Genomic DNA, 22,322 nt, shown 5'->3' with positions numbered 1-22,322 from the left:
GTAATCACTAAAACCTATGATACACAATTAGTTTCTATAGATACTTGTTATCAATAAAGTAATATGATATTCAAACTTTAAAGACTGAATGGACAAAATGAGGATCTCAGACAAGGAGAACTAACATCAGTATCAGCAATTTCAGTAGATCTTAAATTGGGCTTTATTGAACAATATATTGTTGCGCGTGCGTGCACACACACACATACACACACACACTCTCTCTCTCTCTTACATATAAAGACATAAATGAGACTAACTGGACACCATTGCATTTCTATAGAAAAGGAATGTGTGAATCATGATGTTGTTGGAGATGCATTGAGAAGATGCAATGAGAAGATGCTTCATTAAAATAGGTTTTTGCAGAGTCATAAAGTAACTATGTCCTGGGAAGAGGTAATTGCATATATTATTTGGACTTTGAGACAAGGTTTAATATTTTCGGATGCCCATATTCTTTTGAACTATGTTCCAGCAGAATGGGTGTGCTTCAGGTCCCCTCCATTAAACATTGCCATCTTGTGGGACCTAGGAAGCGTGCCTTCTCTGTTGTGGCCCCCACCCTCTAGAACAGCATCCTCCCCCCCCCCCCCCCGAGACAAGGATGGCGCCCTTTCTCCTGGAGCTCCGGAAAGCTTTGAAAACCTGGTTTTAGTCCCAGGCCTGGGGCTGATGTTTATTATGTGTTCAATGGCTCATGTTTTGTTTTGCTGATTTTGCTGTCTATTAGATTATTTTAGCCTGGGCTGTCTGTCTGATTTAATGTTTTCAGCCATTTTTATGTTTTCTCTAGTTTTGTACGCTGCCCAGAGTCCACTAGAGTTGGGCGGCCAATAAATAAATAAATAAATAAATAAAATGCCTATTACACAGAAATTGACAGCTGGAGAACAGAAATAGATTCTCCTTGCCCTTCTTATTGCTATGAAACTAGTATTTCAACATTGGAAACATAAATTTATGGCCTCAGTGACTCACTGGATCAAAGACCTCATGCTACTTGTGACTCATGAATGAGTTGCTTACAGGCATTAGATTATATATGGATGATTATAATGAAATAATATGAAAGAATTATTAAATTCCTTCGTTGAAATTGTTATGTAAATTGTTTTATACACACACACACATACATATACATGTATCTATCTACCCACACATATATACAGGTATAAGAAGCTGCTATATATTTTTTGTTGCTGTACTATTTTATTTTTTGCTTTTGCTACTTTGTTCTGTTTTATTAAATAAAGGCTTAAAAACGGTTTGTGCCTTTTGATAGTTGGCAGTTGCATTTTTCAAAACATCACAATATTTTCAGCTCTGGAAATTCACAAAGCCCGTCACAATCCTCCTCAAACACTTTGCCACATTTTCACTTGGATGAAATAAAATCCCAGCCAGTTCCATCAGTGGTATGTTGCTTCTTTAATACAGTTCATACATTTTCCCATGCAACATCCAATGAGGACAGGATAGCTTTCTTGCTTTATCAGAAGGCAGAAGTTTAGCCAGAGCTTTAGGATCTGCTGTGATTTAAGAGCAGGAAAAAGAGCTTTTATTTATTCCTACCTGTCATTCATTTCAAGAATCTCACTGAGTTTCTAGTCTTCAATTCTTTCACTAAGAGTGACATATATGACCTGAAAAAAAATCTAGAGAACCAAGGCTCTCTTACTTACCATCCAGTGGTCATCCACATTTTGACAGCCCAGATGTGGTCCGAAAGAGATTGTGATTTACATTAACCAGCCTCATCTGCTTCTTATAATTAGGCACAATTGGAGATTAAATTTTAATAATCTGTCAGGTACTGTTACTTCTGATAAAATTTCACATGCTAATGCAGATTCCTCCAACCGGGAGACCATGCTGGTTGGAGACACTTCTTGTCAACATATTTGGAAGCTATCAGATTAGCAGAGACTGTACCACTGCATCTAAATCTAGTTTACAACCATGTGAAAATCAAAGTGGTAAATAAGCCTCATCCCCATGAGTCACATCTTTATGAAGCCACTGATTTTCACAAATTTTCAACCTTTTATGACTGTAACAAATATCAAGCTAGAGGGGATGAACTGGATAATAGATTTGTGACTGATGGAATGTGTCTGAAAACAGCTAAAGGAAGGATTGGGACCTTCCATTTGGTAAGAGGACATTCCCCACCACGCTATAAGTACTGACAAAAGTTGCCATTCCTAATATTTTGTTCCCTGCTGCGGCAAAATACTGACTTTAGAAAAGAGAATGACTTCAAGTAGGTAACAGCTGATCACCTCCCTCACACAATTTCTGTTCTTCGTTTCCCAGCAGGCATATTAAATACTTGCACAATTAATAGAATATGTAGTTAGGTCCCAAGAATCTTAATTGGGTTTCATATACAAGATACTTGTGCACATACAGAAGCTAGCCAACTGGACAATTTAAGCTTACTATAACCTTGATGATTGGATTGCACCATCCACTATACCATACTACTATCTAGCTTAGGAGCATACTAGTTTAGGAGCTATCTAGCTTAGCCAAACTATCTAGTTTAGAAGCTAAGCTAGCTAGAAGCTAAGGAGCATACTAGCTTAGGAGGTACTAGGCCAGGTATGATTTATTCTCTAACAGAGAGGAATACTCATCATTTTTGTGATGGTGACAACTTTCAATTGTGGATTATGCGTATACAGGCAAAAGACAAACATCTTTCCATAGGTTACATAATTAATGCTATGACTCACACTCCCATTAAGGAAGATAAGTTATTCTAAGTAACTATAATCAGTCTAGAATCTTTAATTGGGCACTAATCAAACAGCTCCAACAACTGAACCGTGAATTGCAAAATAACAAGAATGACAAAAAAATAGAGCCAGAACTCCTCAAACAATTTATCAGGAACTAAAAATCGTGATTCAGTTACCATATTCTTCCTTTTTAGGTTGAAATTGCAGACTTTGTAGCTTGCCCTAACATGCATGCATCAAACATCTGGAAAGGACAATTATTCTGCTATGACTCTGTGGTTGAATGGAGTCTGATTCAACAGAGCTATTTTAAATCATAAGCATGCAAACAGGTACAGACAGAGCAGAATGAGGAAGAGGGTATCATAGTCAGAAATCACAGAAATGAGTTTGCATTTTTAAAGGAAAAAATACGCTGGATCTTTTTAGATTTGTGAGTTGCAACATCAACATGCCAACTACTATATATATCCTGAGAGTTCCACTCTCAAAAAGAGAGAAATGCATAGTTTAGTATTCAGCACTGATTAATATCCCACCTCAATCTTGCAGGAAGACTCCAGTTTCAATCAGAAACATTTGGTGCAGCATCAAATGGGTGTAATATTCCTATCATCAGGTTCCTGTCAAGTTGGGCATGTTCTTGGGTAAACCCTTGCCCCCATTGTTCAGATATGACATTATCAATCAATACATTACCACGTGATCACATCCCACATTTTGTGTGACCCTCCAGATGCTGCCATTGGCCACATTAGAAGAAGCTGCTGGGAACCATCATTCAGTAACATCAGGACGACACATTATAAGCTGTGTAAGATAGGTAGAAAGTGATGGTTATTTCCCAAACCCCACTCTCCTAGTCCTCAGCGAGGGATAGCACTGATTTGGGAAGTGGAGCCTAGTTTCAGTATTCAGAGTGGGTTTCAGTTATGTTAAATCCATACTCTTCTTTTATCAAGAGCCAATCATTCTAGTTGCTGACCATTTTACCAATGCTATTTGCATCCTTTAGCTACACCCATCATGAAACATATAATTATACAAGAGGAGGATTAGCATTTATATAATAATACATATGAAGTGTTAGCACCTGTTTTTGATGGTTTACCTGTCGTCTCCTAATTTTTTCACTAACATTTGTAATAAATTATCTCTGTACAGGAGTTGACAATTTTAGCTACTTAAAATTCAATTTATAAAGCAAACAAGTTATGCATCAGTTAATCTGATCCATATCCTATCCTAACTTAGTGTCCTCTGACTTATAGTCAGAAAAAAACAGAGCTTCTTAGAAAAATAATTAAGCTATTTATTTTAGTATCGTAACATTCCTATTGGCAAGCAGTCATTAGAACCAGTCACTTATCAGGAACAAGTAGTTTTCATTCCAGTGCTACCTCAAAAAGGCAGACTCGTCTTCCCACAGATCTTAAAACAGCTTCCACACACCTGAGGTAACAGATCCGGTAATGTATCAACAAACTAGCGTTAATCCATGTAAGCTATAAAGGAAATAAATCATACAGACAAACAGCAGTAGGCTGCCCTGTGTTTGCATTTGAGATTCTCAGATTAAAACAGCAGTTGTCTTCGAGGCATACAAGTTCTCCTGATATCAGTGCAACTCCTGTATAGGCAACTTCCCACCATCAGGCACATCAAAAGTGCCTAAACAAACGAAAAACAACATATAAATAGCTTGAGATATAATGGAAATGAAGATAAGGGTAGGTGTGATCTTCTCCAGAAGGAGAGACTGGGATTATTTTCTCAATTGTTCAAGTAATCCTTAAACCACCATTGCTAACTGGGTAGAAAGCCCTAAATTATACTCAGGAATTGGATGCATGCTACTGAGATCAGAGAGGCTCCCTCTGAATTTTGTTCTACTGGTACATCGTACAAAAATTAAACACGGCCTGCAAAAATCCATCAACCAATCTCTATAGATACACTGCCATCTAAGAATCATCAAAATTATTAAAGCCAAGATAGAATATACCTAGCCAAATTAGGCAGTATGGATATTGCCTATTCTGTGGATAAACTTCAGTAATCTGACAGTATGCTGAGGCTGATAGGAATTATAGTACAAACTTTGGGGGCAGGGAAACCAGGTTACCTACTCTTATTTAATATGAAGGACTCAAACTCCTAAAGATTAAGTCTGATTGGAAAAGGAATCTTCTTAACTTCCTTGAAATCAAAATACAAAAATATATGAATTTGCATTGGATAGGCCATCAGAGTTATTTCTGCCTTGGCTAAGTCAATGTTTGTGGCAGAATATAAGAAGAGATCTTTTGTAAAAAAAGAAGTTGACTTCTTGAAATGAAAAACCAACTTGAAAAACAAATAGACGGTGAAAGTAATCTAACTGGAATAACTCCAGTGGATAAAACAGAGATGGATTTAAGGCTCTTTTCCTTTTCCAGTCAGTTTCATGACAGACTAGTATAACTCAGCCATATAACTCTAGCACAACTTTTGCCCAACCAGTGCCTTTTCAGTGTACTGTATTAGGAATGCAACTCTCCAAATTCCTGATCAGCAGTCTGTAATTGGCCAATTTAGGAGGATTTCCATGCTGCTGATTTATTGAATTACCCAACCATTGCTGTCCTGAGAAATCACTAATGCAGATATCTTTTATGCTGCTGCAATGAACATACTATAGGAGCTCAAATTCCAGTTGAATGAAGATACTTATGACTGAGGCAAATGTCAGAATTAAAGTCAAAATATGACTCTCTTTTAATGAAGTTTTTATTTGTATCCAAGTGGGAAAACCCAAAATTACCGTATCAGTGGATGGTTATATGTTCTAACTGGCAAATATTTCCATGATAATTATTTCATTTTGTGTTAAAACAGTCTTTGTGCAAACACAGGAAATCAGAGTGAACCAGTTTGTCTGTTTGATAACATTTGATAAAAGATTTGACAAAAGCAGTGCCTACTAGTGGCCCAGTCATATTAATACATTTTATATTTTATATATTTGTATCTTTAAAATGCTGAGCTGTTTAAAATGCATATTCATTAGATTAAGAAAATAAAAGGAGAGAAGAGGATAAAAGTAGTATTTCTAAACTGCTGGAAATATCTATGGCTTAGCCTTGCTATGCATTATCCCCTCTACACTTTTTAAAAATTGTTTTAGCTTGTAAATTTTTAAAAGAAAAAAAATGAAATAGAAAAACAAGGGGAAACAGGGAAAAATCCAAACCTTTTCATCACTTATAGTTCAATGTTTAAATATAGCTTTAAACCATGACCTCACAGAATAACATTAATCCATCTTTTCATTTTCTCACTTCAAAAATCCAGAACAAATTATCTTCCATCCAAAACTGTAAATCTGGGATAGCAAAAATCTTTCCATCATAATAATCTTTTTTGTTGTCACTCCATATTTGTAATTAGTTCACAGTTCTTCATACATTAGTAAATTCCAATTGTTGGCATAATTCATGATATCCTCTCTATGTATATTTTCCAATTATCTAATACCTCAACAGATTTTATTTTTTAAGAATGGCTCTAAATTGTTTCTCTTCATTTACATCTAAAATATAAAACCCTCATGTTAGCTTTTAACATTTATCTCACCTAGGTTGTTTAAACATACATGCGTTCTCAAAAAACTAAAAATTCAGCTTTAAATAGGCTATTTGATTCCAAAGATCATTAATTCATGGTTTTCAGGGTGAAAAATAATTTGCAGTTAAGCCACAAACTAAATTTATCCCTTTTTAATTAAACAGAAAAATATGAATAGTTGACTAAGAAAAACTAAGCATATGGATTTTGTATAAATGTCTTCTTAAAATTATAGTTTCCCCCTTTTCTTAATTTCAAAAAGCATAAAATTTATCATACAATAAAAGGGTTAGCATAGCAGTTAAGCTGCAACCATTTCCCTTTTTCCATTTATAAGCCAGGTAGGACAAAGAACACTCAACTGGAATGTCTCATCTCTTCAATAACCCCATACACAAACTTGTGCTGCTCAAAGAGAAAAATATCTATCATAAATGGATTTCAAAGCAAGCTTCTCAATAAAAAAATAAGTCACTTGAGGTTCACCTAAATTGTCCTTGTAAACATTCTTTTATTTCATTCTGAAGAACACACAAAATAAACATAATATGTATATACACACACATTTCAACTATATGCATTAATGCAAATTAAATAAAACAACCATGTCAGAGGAACATACAAGAACTACCATGTTACAAGATTACGAAAACACTAACACCAGGACTTTCAATCATATTCAAAATGTGACAAATATTTACAAATATCCTGTCTAAATTAAGAAAGCAACTTAATAAGTTGGTTTATAAAGGCAAGAAAGAAATATACCAAGAGCAAGTTATAACTAACCAAAGAGTAAAAAAACTGTGACAGAAAAGCAATAAAGGAGACAGGAGAGGAAGGTAGTTTCACAATGTTTACTTGACCCAACAGTTAAGATTCAGTTATCTGGAATTTTGGATGCATGAAGGTTTAACAGCCCCTCTACTAGGAGTGGGGGAAAAGATGAATCTGTCTTGCCACCGACAAGAATCTTGATTTCAGAAATAGTTATGCTACCAGGAAATGTTGTTGTAACTTCAGAAAGGACAATTGCCAGTGCTTTAATATACTTTCTTTTTAATAAAATAATCCCAACCATGCCTGACAAAATTCACAATATACATATGTAAGAATAGTAAACAAATGTTTGCACTCGCTCCTTTGCCTGAGGATACAAGGACTTAAACCATATATAATCGTTTATCAGAACAAACAACCTGTTCAGTCTATATCTGACTACGCAGTTAAATAAGAAAACATCAGCCATTAAATAAAGCATTAAAAGCTTGGCAAAAACCAGCCTCGCCTTTTCCTGTGATGTCACAGCATCACCAGAAGGCCTCCTGCAGCCTTTGGAAAAATCAGGAGGCTGAGTTGCAGCCTGTAACCTTCCAAATGTTTGCAATCCCTGAAATAGGATAATAGAAATCATTACAGCTGTACAAAATATTCTAAATGGTTTAGTTCTACATATAGAACCATCAGAAAATGCAGCAATTCTATGACAGTCTTAACATCACCCAGTTCTTTTTGTCAGCTCATTTACAATGCACGGGCCATTCCAGAAGGTCCTCCAAGTCTCAGGAACAATATGTTGGCGCAGCAAAGCGTGAGAAAGGGGTGCTCTTGGAAGCTCCGCTGTACATACAAGGCATGTCCACAGCACCTCCTGGATTCTAGCAATTCATTTTGGCTTTTAATCCCTCCTTCTAAAAATGTAACTATATATACCTCATATATAGATACGTTTCACCAGGAAAATCCTTTGTTCAAAAGCCACTGAGGTTAGAACTGTGCAAAAGTCTTTTGCAGCTGTTATCTGCTTATGCAGAATTGCCGAATGCTAATTTCAAGCTGAAGTGAAAATGCTCTCCCGCAACTTTTCAGCTACTGAATGTTTTGAGTGGAATCCTGTGTATGACAAGAGTATTTCTACAAGATAAATTCCATAAGGATAGTAAACTGAAAAAACAATGCAAAACACAAAACACGCTTAACTATATCTTTCCTGTTCCTTTTTTGACTTACATTCTGTTCTCCCAGGCCTCGGGTTAGGGTGGATGGGGCTCCTGCTGGATCGTGTGCTTCTTGTTTTCTGGACCCTCCCCCATTGGTCCTTATTATTTTTTTATTCTTTCTAGGATTATTGTATTTTGTTTTTATTCTATTGGTTTTATTCTACACTATCCAGAGGTGGTTGGAGTTGGGCAGTATCAAAATTGAGTATTTTAGTTTAACCAAACCTATCAAACATTAATTCACAATATGCCAATCTATGCCTATGTTAAAGTCTGATGCTATGTTCCAAATTGTGTGTTCTACAAAGAAACTTCCATACTGCCCCTCCCCACAAGGAGGCATATGGATACACAGACAGACTTTTGGCAACCTGGGCTTTGAACATCCAGAACCATAAAAGGCTTTAATAACTATAATTTGGGTTACCCATGAAAATAAACTTCTGTTTTCTTTAAGTCTCTACTTCAGGATTTGAAAGCCAGTACCTAATCGCTGGCTGTACATATCTACATAATAGTCTTATGTTGATTTCCAAGATATCATATTGCTTCTTAGCATAAAGTTGCTAAGAAGCCATGGAGCTCAAGCCCAAATATGCCACTGAAGGCTTGTTTCCTACCTACTAACATCAGAATACCTTTATAGTCAAGTAGGAGGGCAACCCACAGCTTAGTAACAATGGAGCAGTGATTCCATTAATTCCAGAACGGTCCTTTCATTTTCATTAGAACCTTGGCATTGCCCACCCTTTGAAATAGGCAACTGAGAATAATTTATTAAAATTCACTACATTATATCCACAGGACTAAAATAAAAAGTAATCGTCTTAAAAATTCATATATTACACAATGTATTGAAAGGGGGAATAAGTAAAAAACAAAAAAAGCATTTACAAAAAGCACAGTTCTTGCCATTTAGTGCTCAGTACCCAGTGCAATCTTTAGATCAAGAGTCTTTTTGTTAACATCATTCCTCAGTTTTGTTTAACATTCAATGGTTGGTCTGTTGACTTTTTTTAAAAGAAAAAGTTGTTCACTTATATTAAAGGCTGAAAATGTCTGCAAACTTAAAAGTTGTTTGCATTCCTATACAACATGCATTACATTCTCAAACGTCTTTCCAAAAATATGAACAGATCTGCAATCCATGTTTCAATAAAAGAAACCACAGAAAAATAGGTTTCAAACACAGCCCACAAGTGAATTGAAAGAATTAGTTTTTTCTTTGAATCAGAGAAGTCATAGATCACCAAGATATCAGGTCTACTCCACAGAATTTCCCTGTTCATTGTTCCTGATGCCCACGTGTCCATTACCACTCACATTCAGGTCACCATTGCTCTGGATATCCTCTGGTGCATGATGCGCAAAGGTATAGTTCTCACTGTCAGTTACAAGCATGCTTGATGATTCCTGAAGGTCCGGGCTCTTAGATACTTTCCTGATTGGAGGTGGGGAAGGCGGTATAGGACTGACTGGTCCAGAAAACGGCCTATACACCCCTACCTCAGCCATTTCTGGTCTTGTAGATTTATCAAGCAGGTGCCCATAAACCATGACATCATCAATGACTGCATAGACATGTGACTCATTCTTCTTCCTCTCCTTTTTAAAAATGGCCTGCCTTCCAGGTAACAAGGTATTGACATTGGCATTATACACTCCCACCACTGGGTGTTGGCTTTCCTTTTTTCTGCTAAAAAGAAGAAGAGGAAATAAGGCTGAAAACACTGCAGGTCTGCATTTCACTCTCTCACAGATGTTGATTTGCAAAGCTTACACTCTCATTTTGCTAATTAAAAGGTGTCACATTTAACTTTCTACCATGATTCTTTTCCCCCAGGGAAAATTTGTTTCTCACAGTTATCATCAAGCATTACCAGACAAGTTCTAGGCTCTTTCCCCAAAGCCAGCTTCTTCTACTTTCTCCTGTAGATTTTTACAGGAGAAAGTAGAATGCATTTACAATGACAAATGCACATATCCCAGGCAATTAACTAAGAGTTAGCAGATTAGTCCATTTTGCTAGGATTGTTAAACTTAATTCACATAAAAGAAATGGTTGATAAAATACTCCTTCAATTTTATTGTTTATGACTGTGTATTGTGAGGTGGCATGTCTCGCTAACTTCACTAGTTTATTGTCCCACCCTAATACAAAAAGCCTGAGGTTAAATTTAACCATCAGTGAATTATTACGCTTGGCCAGCAGGTTGTCTGATCTGGCAAGTCACAATATGCACAAGCCTTATTAATAAAGAAAATAGAAAAAAAAGCCCAACATGCTCAATTCAGCCCAAAGACTTAGTAAAATAAATATATTTTAACACTCTAGATGGAAAGGACTGAACCTAATCTCCCCATTTAGGAGGCAATTCCATGGTACCAAAGGTTTTTTGTTGTGCAACCCTCAATCTAACCCCTTTTTGGAGAATCAGTGGATTTGCTACCTAATTTCCCACAGAAGCAACTATTTTGGTTGATTTACTAGTTTAAGCATTTTCTCTTAATGAGATTTTCCATTTCATGTATGGCCTAATACACATCATACAAAACAGAAGATGTGCAGAACTTTGAGTGCAATATGACTCAAAACTCTTAAGAGCTTGCACAGACACCAGCTAAAACTTGCTGACACAGACCTGGCTATTTTAGAAGCAGGGCTGTCTACAGGGACGGAGAGCAGAGTCATGACTTCATCGCAGCATGATTTCTACTGGCAGGAGAAAATTAAGAAACTTGGGTTTATCCCTTCCTGAGAGTGTGCTGATTGAGATAATGACACACAGAGCTGACTGGGTTGCTTTGGGGACTATCTGGCATGATAATAAAAAGGAAGGGAAGCTTGCACAGAAGTCAATGAGTTTGTGGCAAGGCAGTGGTAGAAACCACTATATCTAACAGAGGACCTTTTTATTTCCCGTAAACAGGCTCCCAAAGAAAAGTATTTTTACCCCCCCCAAAATTATAAATCAGCAAACATTATCGAGGTTTGAATTCTAGTCATTCTTTGAGTACAACCATTTCTGAAAATGGTTCTCCTTATTTTTCTCTCTCTGCTCTTTGTGGTTCTCTCTGAGGATAAAGAAGCGTACAGTCAGAATTAGCACTAGTTACAACTTACTGGTTCTTTATTATTGCTGTACTTTACCATCAAGGAGAAGGAAAGATACTGTTATGAATATTGATGGCAGCACTGGATACCGTGCAGTGGGAATGGGATTTGTCAATCTATTTTAGACCCTGTAATATTCAGGAACAGCCCTGATTCAGACACACCACTCTTGTCATGATATCTCTGCATACAGGACAACGCCTAACAAGATGTATATCTTTTACTCTCCCTCTTCAGACACTCTTTTCAAGTTTGCCTACAGCACATATGGATAATCTGGAGCCCTGGCCTGAGGAAGACCCCCCCATACCCTTTTCCCATTGGTGCCCAAGTTGCCATTCAATTAATGGCAAGAAAAAAGCTTTGGTCTCCGTGTTTCCTCCCCACGTAGTTCACAGTCCTGCAACTGGAGGGAGATAATTGTGAGAGGGAAAAGCTCAAGCAGAGAGAGTCTTTTCCACTTGCTTCTTCCCAGGTAGCTTTCTGCTTAGCTCCAGAAACAGCTATATTTGAGATGGGAGGACTATGAAGTATTTTTCCCGGGATGGGAAGTACCTGACTTTCACTACAACAGACAGAACCTCTAAAACCCAGGAGAATAAAGACTGTCACAGATGCAACCCCTCTTTCAAAGGAATTTTGGAGAGGAAAGGCCACTCAGGGTTTGTTGGTCTAAAGCAGTGTTTCTCAACTTTGGCAACTTTAAGATGTCTGGACTTCAACTCCCAGAGTTCCCCAGCCAGCATGGCACCAAGACGAAATGAACCTACCTTTTTCTCTTTTTCTTAACACAGCAGATGACGACACCAATAACAGCTAGCACCGCCATCCCGCCAGCCACCACACCAATTATGACAGTCACATCTGTGAAAAGATAAAGGGAAAGAGACATTCAGGATGGTTCAAAGCAAGAGGCAGAGGCTTTTGGTCCTCATTCATGTCTTTCATTCCTTTCCCCATTTCCAAATGCACTGGGCTTTTGTAAGTGTAGGCGCACAAATCCAGGTTTGCCTTCCAGAATTACTCAAAGGCTTCTCATACAGCAGATCAAAGGGGCTGGAAAGAGGAGTTATGCAGATTCTCCCCCCTCCAGTCTCCCCTTTCATGTCTTGTATAAACCCTCTCATGACCAATTAAACATACTGATGATTTACTCAAAGCCAAATTTAAAATGTTGGTGATTGCACACATGTTTATACAGAGATAAAAGGGGAGGAACAGAAATCAACTTGAAACACATGAGCGATTCAACAGATAGAATGTTTTTCCAGTAGTTAATAGCTAGGTGGTAATATGAAAGGGAGGGATGAGGAGGAAGTTGAAGAAAGAAAGAGGGGGGGAAAAACAATGGGGAGAGGAGTCATAAGAAATTATGTAGCTAAAAAAAAACAAGTCATGTACAGAATGCTGTCTCTTTTCAAAGATAATCTTCATAGGAGACGGCTGGGAGAGGCAACCTGGAACCTTCCTCGTTTGTGAACTTTCACGCCCAACAGTACTGCCAATGGCTAAATACTGTTGGCACTGTAGACCACAACTTTTGGAGGACCCCTGGCTGCCTTCCTCTGACTTAGGGCACTCCAGATTCTGGAGAAGAACTCAGCACAAAAAAAAATGTCAAACCACTGGAACCTAAGATCAGATATAACATTTGGCGGATCAAATCACTTGCATTCACTCCACATTGGAACCCAGCCTTGGGGCAGATCTGGTGGAGGTTACAGGGGCTTTGCCTGGCTTGGTTATCTGGGAAGAGTTTGAGCCTGTTAAGCCTGAGGAAGTGGACAGGGCCCTTGCAGCTGCTACCTCAGCCACTTGTATGTTAGATCCGTGCCCCTCCTGGCTTGTTAAAGCTGCACAGGATGCATGGTTGGGTATGGACAGTGGTCAGGTCATCATTAAAGGATGGAGTGGTTCCACTGGCTCTTAAGGAGGTGGTAGCGTGCCCCTCCTTAAGGGGCTTTCGCTCAACCCAACTGATCTGGACAACTTTCATCCAGTGTCCAACCTCCCCTTTTTAGGGAAGGTGATGGAGAGAGTTGTAGCATTACCTGGTTGCACTGTTGATTTTTATGTAATTTTTATGATAATTCTCAGCTGCCTTATGTGTAATTTGTAATTGTATAATGGATTTAATTATTGAGACTGTTCGCTGCCCATAGTCACCTGGATTGAGATGGGCATGTACAGAAATTCATAAATAAATAAAATAAATAAGTAATAGGATGAAAATGTATTTTTGCTGCTGCTTGCCAGAAATATCTGGATATTTGAAAAGAAGTAATGTTATGTTAAGAAAAATGTTATGTTAACATTACAAAGAAGTAATGATAACGTTAAGTGGTGGCGTAGGGGCTTAATGACGCTGGAGTTTGCCGGCTAGAAATGGTCGGAACTCCAGCGGTTCGAGCCCAGCTCCGCATGACAGGGTGAGATCCCGTCACTCATCCCTAGCTACTACCAACCTAGCAGTTCGAAAGCATGCCATCCGCGAGTAGATAAATAGGTACTCCCATTTTGGTGGGAGGAAACGCTGGCGGCACTTTGCGCGGGGAAGCTGGAACCGGTGCTAGACCTGATTGGCAGAAAAACGCTGGACGCGACGGGCGGAAAAAGATCATCGGTAGAAGAAAGCCCGGATGAGCTAACTCCCTTGCAACCCTGCTGGCCACAATAGAGTTGGGCTGTAATTGTAATAGAGTAGGATTGTAATTGTAATTGTAATTGTAACTGTAATTGTTAGATATTGTACTATGTGAGCCGCCCAGAGTCCCTATTAGGGGAGACAGGCGGAGATAAATCCAAAGTAGTGGTAATAGTAGTAGTAGTAGTAACAACAACTGTTAAAATGGAGGGAAGATTGCACAGGTGGTATGCATGGGAAATTTCAAGAACATTGAATGTTCTGTGATGAGTTTGCAATGAACATATGAGTCGCAGCAATTCTGACACTCATTTAAGTTCCCTCAACCTTAAAAAGAAGCTTTCCTGACTCCCAAATGAGATACAGTATTTATAAAACACATAGTATGTCATTTATCACCTCCATTAATACAACTAGCTTGAAAAAGCTTCCTAAAAGACAAAACAACTTGGTGCAACAGGTTTTGCCTTTTGCAATTTACGTTTTTGAAAATAAGCATTATTTTCAGCTGTAAAAATTCATAATTTTTACAATCCTGCTCAAAACTCTACACTACATTTTCATTCAGATGTAATAAAATCACAGCCCAGTTCCATCAACTATATTTTATTTCTTTAATAGGCTTCATGAATTTTTGTCTTCTACGTACAGGGAAGACAGGATACTTTTATTGCTTTATCAGAAAACAGAGGTGACCAACACTCAATTTGGAGTCACACATTTTTTTTTATTACTTTGTGCAACTTATAGTTATATAGGTAGTCCTTGACTTACAATCACAATTAGGACCAGAATTTCCACCATGAAAGTGAGACGTCACTGGCCACATTGCTTAGCAACGGCAATCCTGGCAGTCCCAGTTGCCATCCTTACCCGAAAATTACAGGTTGTTAAGCAAGTACTCACCCCAATCCAAGCCATTCAGGCTTGGTCCTTCCTAGTCCCGAACCTCAATAAAATAAGGGACTGCCTCCAACTCCCCTCCCCTGCCTATCTCCCCCCCGCCATCTCTGCCATTGGCTGCCCTGCACCCTGCCTTGTGGGGTGGCAAGCAGTCCCAGAACCGCGCAGCTCTAGGGCTGCTTGCCACGCCCCAGGAAGCCACAGCTACCCCTGTCCAGTCCCAGCCGCGGTCCCCCTTGCCACCCTGCACTCCGAGACCCCTGCTCCCTGTGCTCTGCCACCCCAGCTGACTTTCACCATCTTCTTGCTCCAAAAAGCCCCTTTGCAAAAAGCTCCTGGGTGGAGCTGGGCTTTCACTTCATGCTGCAAAAAGAAAAAAGAAACCCAAAGCCCAGTCCAGCAGCGTTTTGCAAAGGGGCATTTTGACACACTGCTGCTCAGGTGCTTTTGGCTTTTATTTTTTTGGACTGTGCCAAAAAGCCTTAGCTCCAGGGGACTAAAGCTGGCCTGGTCCCCCCAGCAGCTGAAGGTGGGACTGGTCTACTCACCTCCCCAAGAGGAGGACCAATCTACCCATGGAAAATGGAAGGGAGAGGGTTGAAGGGGGTTGGAGGACCAAAGTTCCAGGGAGTGGGCCAGTCTACCTGCAGGGGAAGGGGAAAGAAAAAAGGAGAGGGAGGGAAGAAGGGTGTGCTTTTTTTTTCACAACACAAAGCAAAAGCCCAGCCTTGCCCTGCCCAGCAGCTTTTTGCAAAGGGGCATTTTGGCACGCCGCACTCCAGTTTTATGCAAAGGAGCTGTTTGGAGCAAGACAACGGTGAAGGTCAGCTGGGGTCATAAGTCAAGGACTACCTGTAAAACTTAAGAAAAATGTCTGGCATTTATAATCATGCTGATTGTATTGAAGAAATATCCTCGTTAGGTGGATGATGCACAAAATAAGAGATGTCATATTCACTCTCCACAGTTTTAGGCTTGTTTTTGTACCCACCAAAATTAAGTCATGAGCTAAAAGTGGGGGGGGGGGGCTCTTACCTAAGCTAGTATGTTCAAAAACAAGAATGTGATAGAGAAAGATTCATGCATGCAGAATAGTTCCTTCCTCATATCAAATTTACAGGGAGCTTGGCTGTGCAACAACATGAATATGATAACTCACCTGAATTTTTTTGAAACATCACCAAGAATTGCAAACTCAGTTGTTGCTTGGCAGATGGTTTACAATTAGTGATATTAATCCAAAAATGCTGTCGCATATTTAGGGTCTTCGGCAGTACATTATCATCACGGCACACAGTTTCCACTGCTTTTGGACTCTGTTCTTTAACATAGATAAAAGCCCTACTCTTTTCACACGTTATGCCCATCCGTTCATTTAAGAATGTCAGCTGTGCAACTTGCTTTGGTGGGACACTGATATTCCAGTACACTGACATAAAAGGAAGAAGGCCATCCAGCCAGTTAGGAGTCTGTAGGTAAACTCTGGCTTTTGGATCCGGACTAAGGGTAAAAATGCAATCTTCTGTGGAGGCAAGAGGGAAAAAAATCAGTTGCTTAAAATAGTAGTAGCTGTCTTATAGTAATCAACAATGAATTCAGATCTGCAGATGTACTCCGTAAGTTATTCAGAGAATGATTAGATTAGAACTCCATAGCTGCTACTAATCAGGATCTGCCTGATGACATCATGCATGCTATCTGTCCATCTTATATCTTCCCACCTGCAAACCTGCCTGTCTTATATTTTGTAATATTTTTTTCTTTAGATACCCAAACCTGTAAGTCTTGGCTTCTGTAATGCTTGACCTTTCCTCTGTTGGTGTCTCATTTCATTACCAGCAAAGGGAGCCAGGATCATAGCAGTCAAAGACCTGTTTCTTTTTCTGTGCCTTTCTCTATTTTATGCCAGCCTAGTGGTTTTGCTAAAATTTGCTTTAGGAAATGGGAAGTTTGTACTGCTAGCAAACTTTTGCTCAGCTATACAAAGCTCTCCTTTCTCTAATCAAACAGTAGCCTCCCTCAAAAGGACTACCATTAATCCCTCCTGGAGGATGAGGATGATTTAAATTAAATTATGGCTATATCAATGGAGTACTTCATATACAGTGAAACCTTGAGGTATCACTTTTTACAAGAACAGATTTAAAAAAAAAAAAACAGTCCGGCACCTCCCCAGGATCATTTGACTCTTGCGCTGAGAATTGTTTGGGCATTTCTGATACCACCAGTGAAAACAGTTCATGTAATTCCTCCAGCTGGGGCATCATTACTGAGCAGGCCCTAAGTATTCCCTCCCAAGATAAATATAGCCTCTGTCTCCTCAACCCATCCCAAATACTGTCAACATTTTTACACAACAATTAAATATATGCTGTTCAAATGGCATTACTGGGGTAATCGTAATATACCAAAATGCTCTCTGAAGCGATGCCTGTTGCGTTAGACTTGTTGATAGCACGCATGTTTTTTCCTTTAGCTTTTTGTTATATGTTTTTAATTGTTGTACAACAGCCTCACCAAATGGGAAACCTTCCAGGACATTTGGGGAATTGAAGTTCACCTTTCTGTAGACTGCTCAGGTTAGGAGCAGGTTGTTGTAGAGAGGTACTATACTTGGTATAGTGAGTTCTCCAGAGGAAGAATAATATATATACAGAAATGAAAAAATCATCATGCCAAAAAATAATAATAGATGTTGAAAACTAGAATTAAAGATGAGTTAGCTAGGCTTTAAATATTTAGGCAAGGATGCATTTGAGCCTCGCTTTTTTCATGGCTCCTTAAGCTTTCTCCAACATGGTACCCATAAGATGGCCTCCTAGGTTGGACATAGTCTGGGACTACTGTCCATGCATATGATATTTGTTCTTGCTTCCTTACAGTATGCTATTCCAAGTATTATTAAAAGATTCCAGATTGTAGTAAAACCCAGTTATCATACATTAAAACACTAAATTAATTTCAGTGTAATAACGCAGAGAATGAATTATAGGAAAAAGCATTGTATTTGATTCTCAACTTAGTGGGGCATAACAAAATCCAAGCAATCTTTAACTATTGCATGTAAACAAGGCATAAAAGAAAACAAGCTCACCTTGTAGAACTGGCTTAAAAAACATCTTCAGATCCCCCTTCTGAGCATTAGACTCATTGAACCATCTCTTGCCAAATGTCTTAAGGGTTATGGTGACATTATCTTTAATCTGGATTTTTTCAATGACTCCACCAGGACAAAAATAACCAAGACTCCATGCCCTTCCTGGGCTGGAGCCATTAATGATATAACTATAACTTCCAGTGCACCTTTGATCCCGGTTTGGGATATGTTGCTTGAGTTTCAAGGTGGAAGACCTGATTTCTATATTCACTGCTTCAAGAGCTTGAATCTTCCATGTAAATGTTTCAATTAAAACTGGCAGCTGGAGAAGAACAGAAGGCACAGCCAGCTGGAAGAATAAGTTTTCACATGTTCTGGCATTCCAGCAAACTGTATTCAGAAAAACAGAGAACAGCAGATTCGAATCTGAAACTAAATAGAGAATCGGGCAATTTTCTAATTTCTCCACTATTGCTTTTTCTACATGTCAAGCTTTTTGGTAAATCCATGAAATTTAGTATTTGAGATATTAGAGAGTAATTGTCCTATCTATTAATCTTCCACAGATGGTGCCCTCCAGATTTATTAAAGTTCAGCTTTTAATTCACTACTCACATTTTTCATTTCAAGAAACTATTATTAAACTACATAAAGCCTTGGTTCACTGATCACATTAAACCATCATATTTTGTTTCTGGCTTGGCATGTTTCATGATCCCAGATATTGTGATTTGTAAAGCGTGGCTTAGGATGTGCAAAGTTAGACAATCATGATAGTCAACAACCATGGCTTACTACAATGTGTAAATTCAGTAACTCTCAATATTGATCTGTAGATCAATTCTTCCCTCTTAATTTATACTGATATGTGAACCGTGGCACACATGATTATTTGATCCTCTTACTATGAGTTACATAGCATACCCTTTTCAAAATTCATACTTGGAAAAGCAAGCAGAAAAATTTTTAATGAAAAAACCTTTGCCAGTTAGCACTTAATTATAGTTTACAATTTTTAGCTGTGCAAACAAAATTAAAATAATTTAGTCGGCCAGACATTTTTCCAATTTCTTTTCAAGCCAATTTTCTTTTAAGTTCTCCTCAAAGGCTATCTGGCTACCCTATCTGATGTCATTTTTTGTTCAAAATTAACTATCTTCATTTGCAATATATCACTGAGCTGAAAAATCCCCTATTAATTCTTAGAAGCATTTAGATTTTGGAAAACGTGTACATTTGAGGGTTGTGTGACTGTCTTTTATCCTCAGTGTCACCATGTTTCAGTAGTGCTTGGAATAATCTGTAAGCTATCCATTGGCTTCCAGTAGAGGCAATGGCCACCCTCAGATCATAATATGCTCAATTTGCACATAGAAGATTAATAGATATCAAACTGAGATAATATCACAATGCATTTAGAAAAAAACTGGCTGTCACTGATATTCCTTCCTCATGTTACTTGTTTTAAACACTTTTGGCTTGCCTTTCAGTTTTAAAAAAGTGTCTTGACAATCTTTAACACAGCATTGTGAGAACATAAAACATGCTCCATGAAATATGTGGTAGAATAAAAACAAATAAATAAATGGATGCAACAGAATAACAGCCAGGGGATGGGGGGTGGGAGAGATGATTTCTTCTCCATCATCAAGGAGGGTAGCAACGTGGTGGATATGACCAAAAAGAGCATTCTAAGAAATAAGGAATCACCACAGATGACGTCTTGTCTTCTCTAATAGTGAGGAAATCCAAAATAAGGCACTTGACAATTGAATTGGGTTAATACATTATGGATGCCAATCTGCCCTTCACATAACTGCTCCCATTTTCAGTCAACAGAAACCACACTTTATTAGTTCAATCTAGCAAAAAATTAGTAGCCTTTAAGGTTCTATAAAAGTTGGAGAAATGTTCTATTCTTTCTAATTCTGAATAAAGTTTCCAATGTCCATGTATAGCATATGTTATGTTAGTAATCAGAGTCCATCTTATCTTTCCATTTCTATTTAACACTGATCTTAGCATCAGTGTAATATGGAGATGTATGCTGGAAAATAGGTAAACATAGGTTCAATAATTATAATTCATTACTTCTCAATATGTTTCTAACATATGCCACATCTCAATAAACTATATCTTCTCCCAACCTGGTATCTTCCAAATATAGCTTCTAAATATAGCTTTCATAATCTCTAGCCATCATGCCATGAGTAAGGATGATGGGAATGGTAGTTCAACACAAATGGCAGCCTTCAGATTGAGTTAGGTTATAAAATGTAATGGCAAAGCAATTATCTTGGAGGCAAGTAGAAATCTGACTTCCTATAACATATGATGGTGTTCAGTTCCACCTGGCTATTGAAAGTCAGGTTTTTTTTCCTAGTTTGCCAGCTCTCAGAAGCAAAGTTAGAGAGGGGAAAACAAAAACAAAAAGCATGTTGAAGTTCAAGTAAACAAAGAACAAAATACATTCTCAGTGGACATCTGCTTTTCCTTTCACGTAACAAAAATCTAGATATTTTTCTCATACCTATACTTTGCTCAGCAATTATCCTTATATTCTCCAAATCTTGGCACAGAAAGGTGACTGAATAGATGAGGCCATATTCTAAAGTCACATTTGGTCTGCAGTTTCTGCTAGAGTGAACACAGATCAAGCATTCATTCATTGAATTTGTTCCAACGTTTGATGACTTTGAATAAATTGTAAGATTAGTCTTCTCGCGTGTTAGGTCAATTAGGTGGGTTACATCTAAAAACAAACAAACAAACATCATATATAAGATCATTTTTAAAAAGAACTGTTCACCTGTCATATTCTTACAAGAAAATAGTACTGTTATCTCAGGATTTAGTTAGATCTACCAAGGGATATGCTGTAAGTTTATGCAGGTTTACTGTGATAGACTTTAAAACAATGAAAGATGCACAAAGGAATGGGCAGACAAAATTGCCTGATTTTAGAAGAAGAATTATAATTTATCTGAAATCTGACTTAATAGATTTATGTGAGAGTAACTGATGTTAACATTGTATCCATATTCTAAAAAAAAAAACAAGATTGGGAATCTTGATTTCAATATTTGGTTGATCTAGTTGTCTTAGTGAAAAAGGGAGAAGATAATTTCTGACAGCAGTTAAAATGTTATATACCCGATTGCATAAATTATGTGGATGCATGTATATTTGGGGATGACAGGAACTATAAACCAACACAACTGGAAGATACTAGTTGGGGAACGTTTCTTCATATTTAGCTGGTTTGCAAACACATTGACCAAAGAAGGATGGCTACTTACTCTCTTCATTTTTAGGGTAATCAACAACCACTTTAAAAAGGAGACTGAGTGCCCCTGGTTTCAGGTCATCTTGGTCACATCCTTGCAGGGAAAGGTTGAAACTGCCAGGAATATTGACAGGTTGCACATCATTCAGGGACAACACTCTAACATCAGGCCCAGAAAAATAATCAGGTAAGAAATATTCCACCCGCTCATATTTCCGTTCACAGTTTGGTTTTGTATAATTGATGAAGTTGATATCTGCTCTTAAATTGGATGGAAGAACAAACTGCCATGTCATGAGTTCATCTTCTGGTAACCCAAATGGATAGTTGGCAGACATCAAAGTTGCTGATGATTTGCCTTCAAATGTCGATTCAATAATGCACAGTCCTATTTTAAAAAGAGAAGGAAGATCTATTTCAAAGGAGAAAAACTCCATGTACATCAATCAAAGATTCTCAAAGCGTAAGGCACTGAAATTAGAGGTTGGCTACATTGCAGCAATTCACCTCATTTTTGATAGTTCAGAACTCAGTGATGCCATTGACCAGCTCCTTTCTAGTCCATCTAGATCAGTGTTTCTCAACCTTGATGGCTGGTTGGGGAATTCTGGGAGTTGAAGTCCATCCATCTTAAAGTTGCCAGGGTTGAGAAACACTGATCTAGATAGTGAAAAATGCGTTGTTATAACCTCTCTCAAGTCCAACGGCAGCATTCAGCTTTCCTCCAAATTAACGAGGCATTAATTTTCAGCTGATATACTACACCAAGACAAAGTCCTCAAACCCTGCCCATCAAGGGGCACGAAAAAGTGTTTAACTTAGTGAATGTGCATTGATACCCTCTACTGGTAGCATTAAGCTTGTTTACTATGATTTGTGGACTTCCACCTATATGAATACATTGTTAAATTAGCCCAGCTTCTC

At 38.2% G+C, this 22,322-nt stretch overlaps 1 protein-coding gene across 2 annotated transcripts in view; it reads right to left on the bottom strand.

Moving 5' to 3' along the window:
• Nucleotides 1-6,851: 6,851 nt before the first annotated feature.
• CDCP1 (CUB domain containing protein 1) overlaps nucleotides 6,852-22,322 on the bottom strand; it is a 34,932-nt gene continuing 19,461 nt past the window's right edge. The window contains exons 4-9 of one of the 2 annotated variants that reach the window (XM_088150915.1): nucleotides 21,412-21,786; nucleotides 20,643-20,864; nucleotides 18,110-18,502; nucleotides 16,175-16,537; nucleotides 12,239-12,332; nucleotides 6,852-10,049 (exon numbers count right to left, since the gene is read on the bottom strand). In XM_088150915.1, the coding sequence (XP_088007041.1) occupies nucleotides 9,617-10,049; nucleotides 12,239-12,332; nucleotides 16,175-16,537; nucleotides 18,110-18,502; nucleotides 20,643-20,864; nucleotides 21,412-21,786 (1,880 nt within the window). In that variant the 3' untranslated portion in view covers nucleotides 6,852-9,616. The remainder of the gene's footprint in view (nucleotides 10,050-12,238; nucleotides 12,333-16,174; nucleotides 16,538-18,109; nucleotides 18,503-20,642; nucleotides 20,865-21,411; nucleotides 21,787-22,322) is intronic. The other variant, XM_088150914.1, reaches the window with a different exon arrangement.

Source organism: Python bivittatus, unplaced genomic scaffold (assembly GCF_059951505.1).
Source record: "Python bivittatus isolate LINGU-HERP-01145 unplaced genomic scaffold, Pbiv_v1 ctg000610_np1212, whole genome shotgun sequence".
In the NCBI taxonomy this organism is placed as follows: domain Eukaryota; kingdom Metazoa; phylum Chordata; class Lepidosauria; order Squamata; family Pythonidae; genus Python; species Python bivittatus.
The sequence above is the reverse complement of the archived record's forward strand: the minus strand, read 5'-3'. Positions and strand labels throughout refer to the sequence as shown.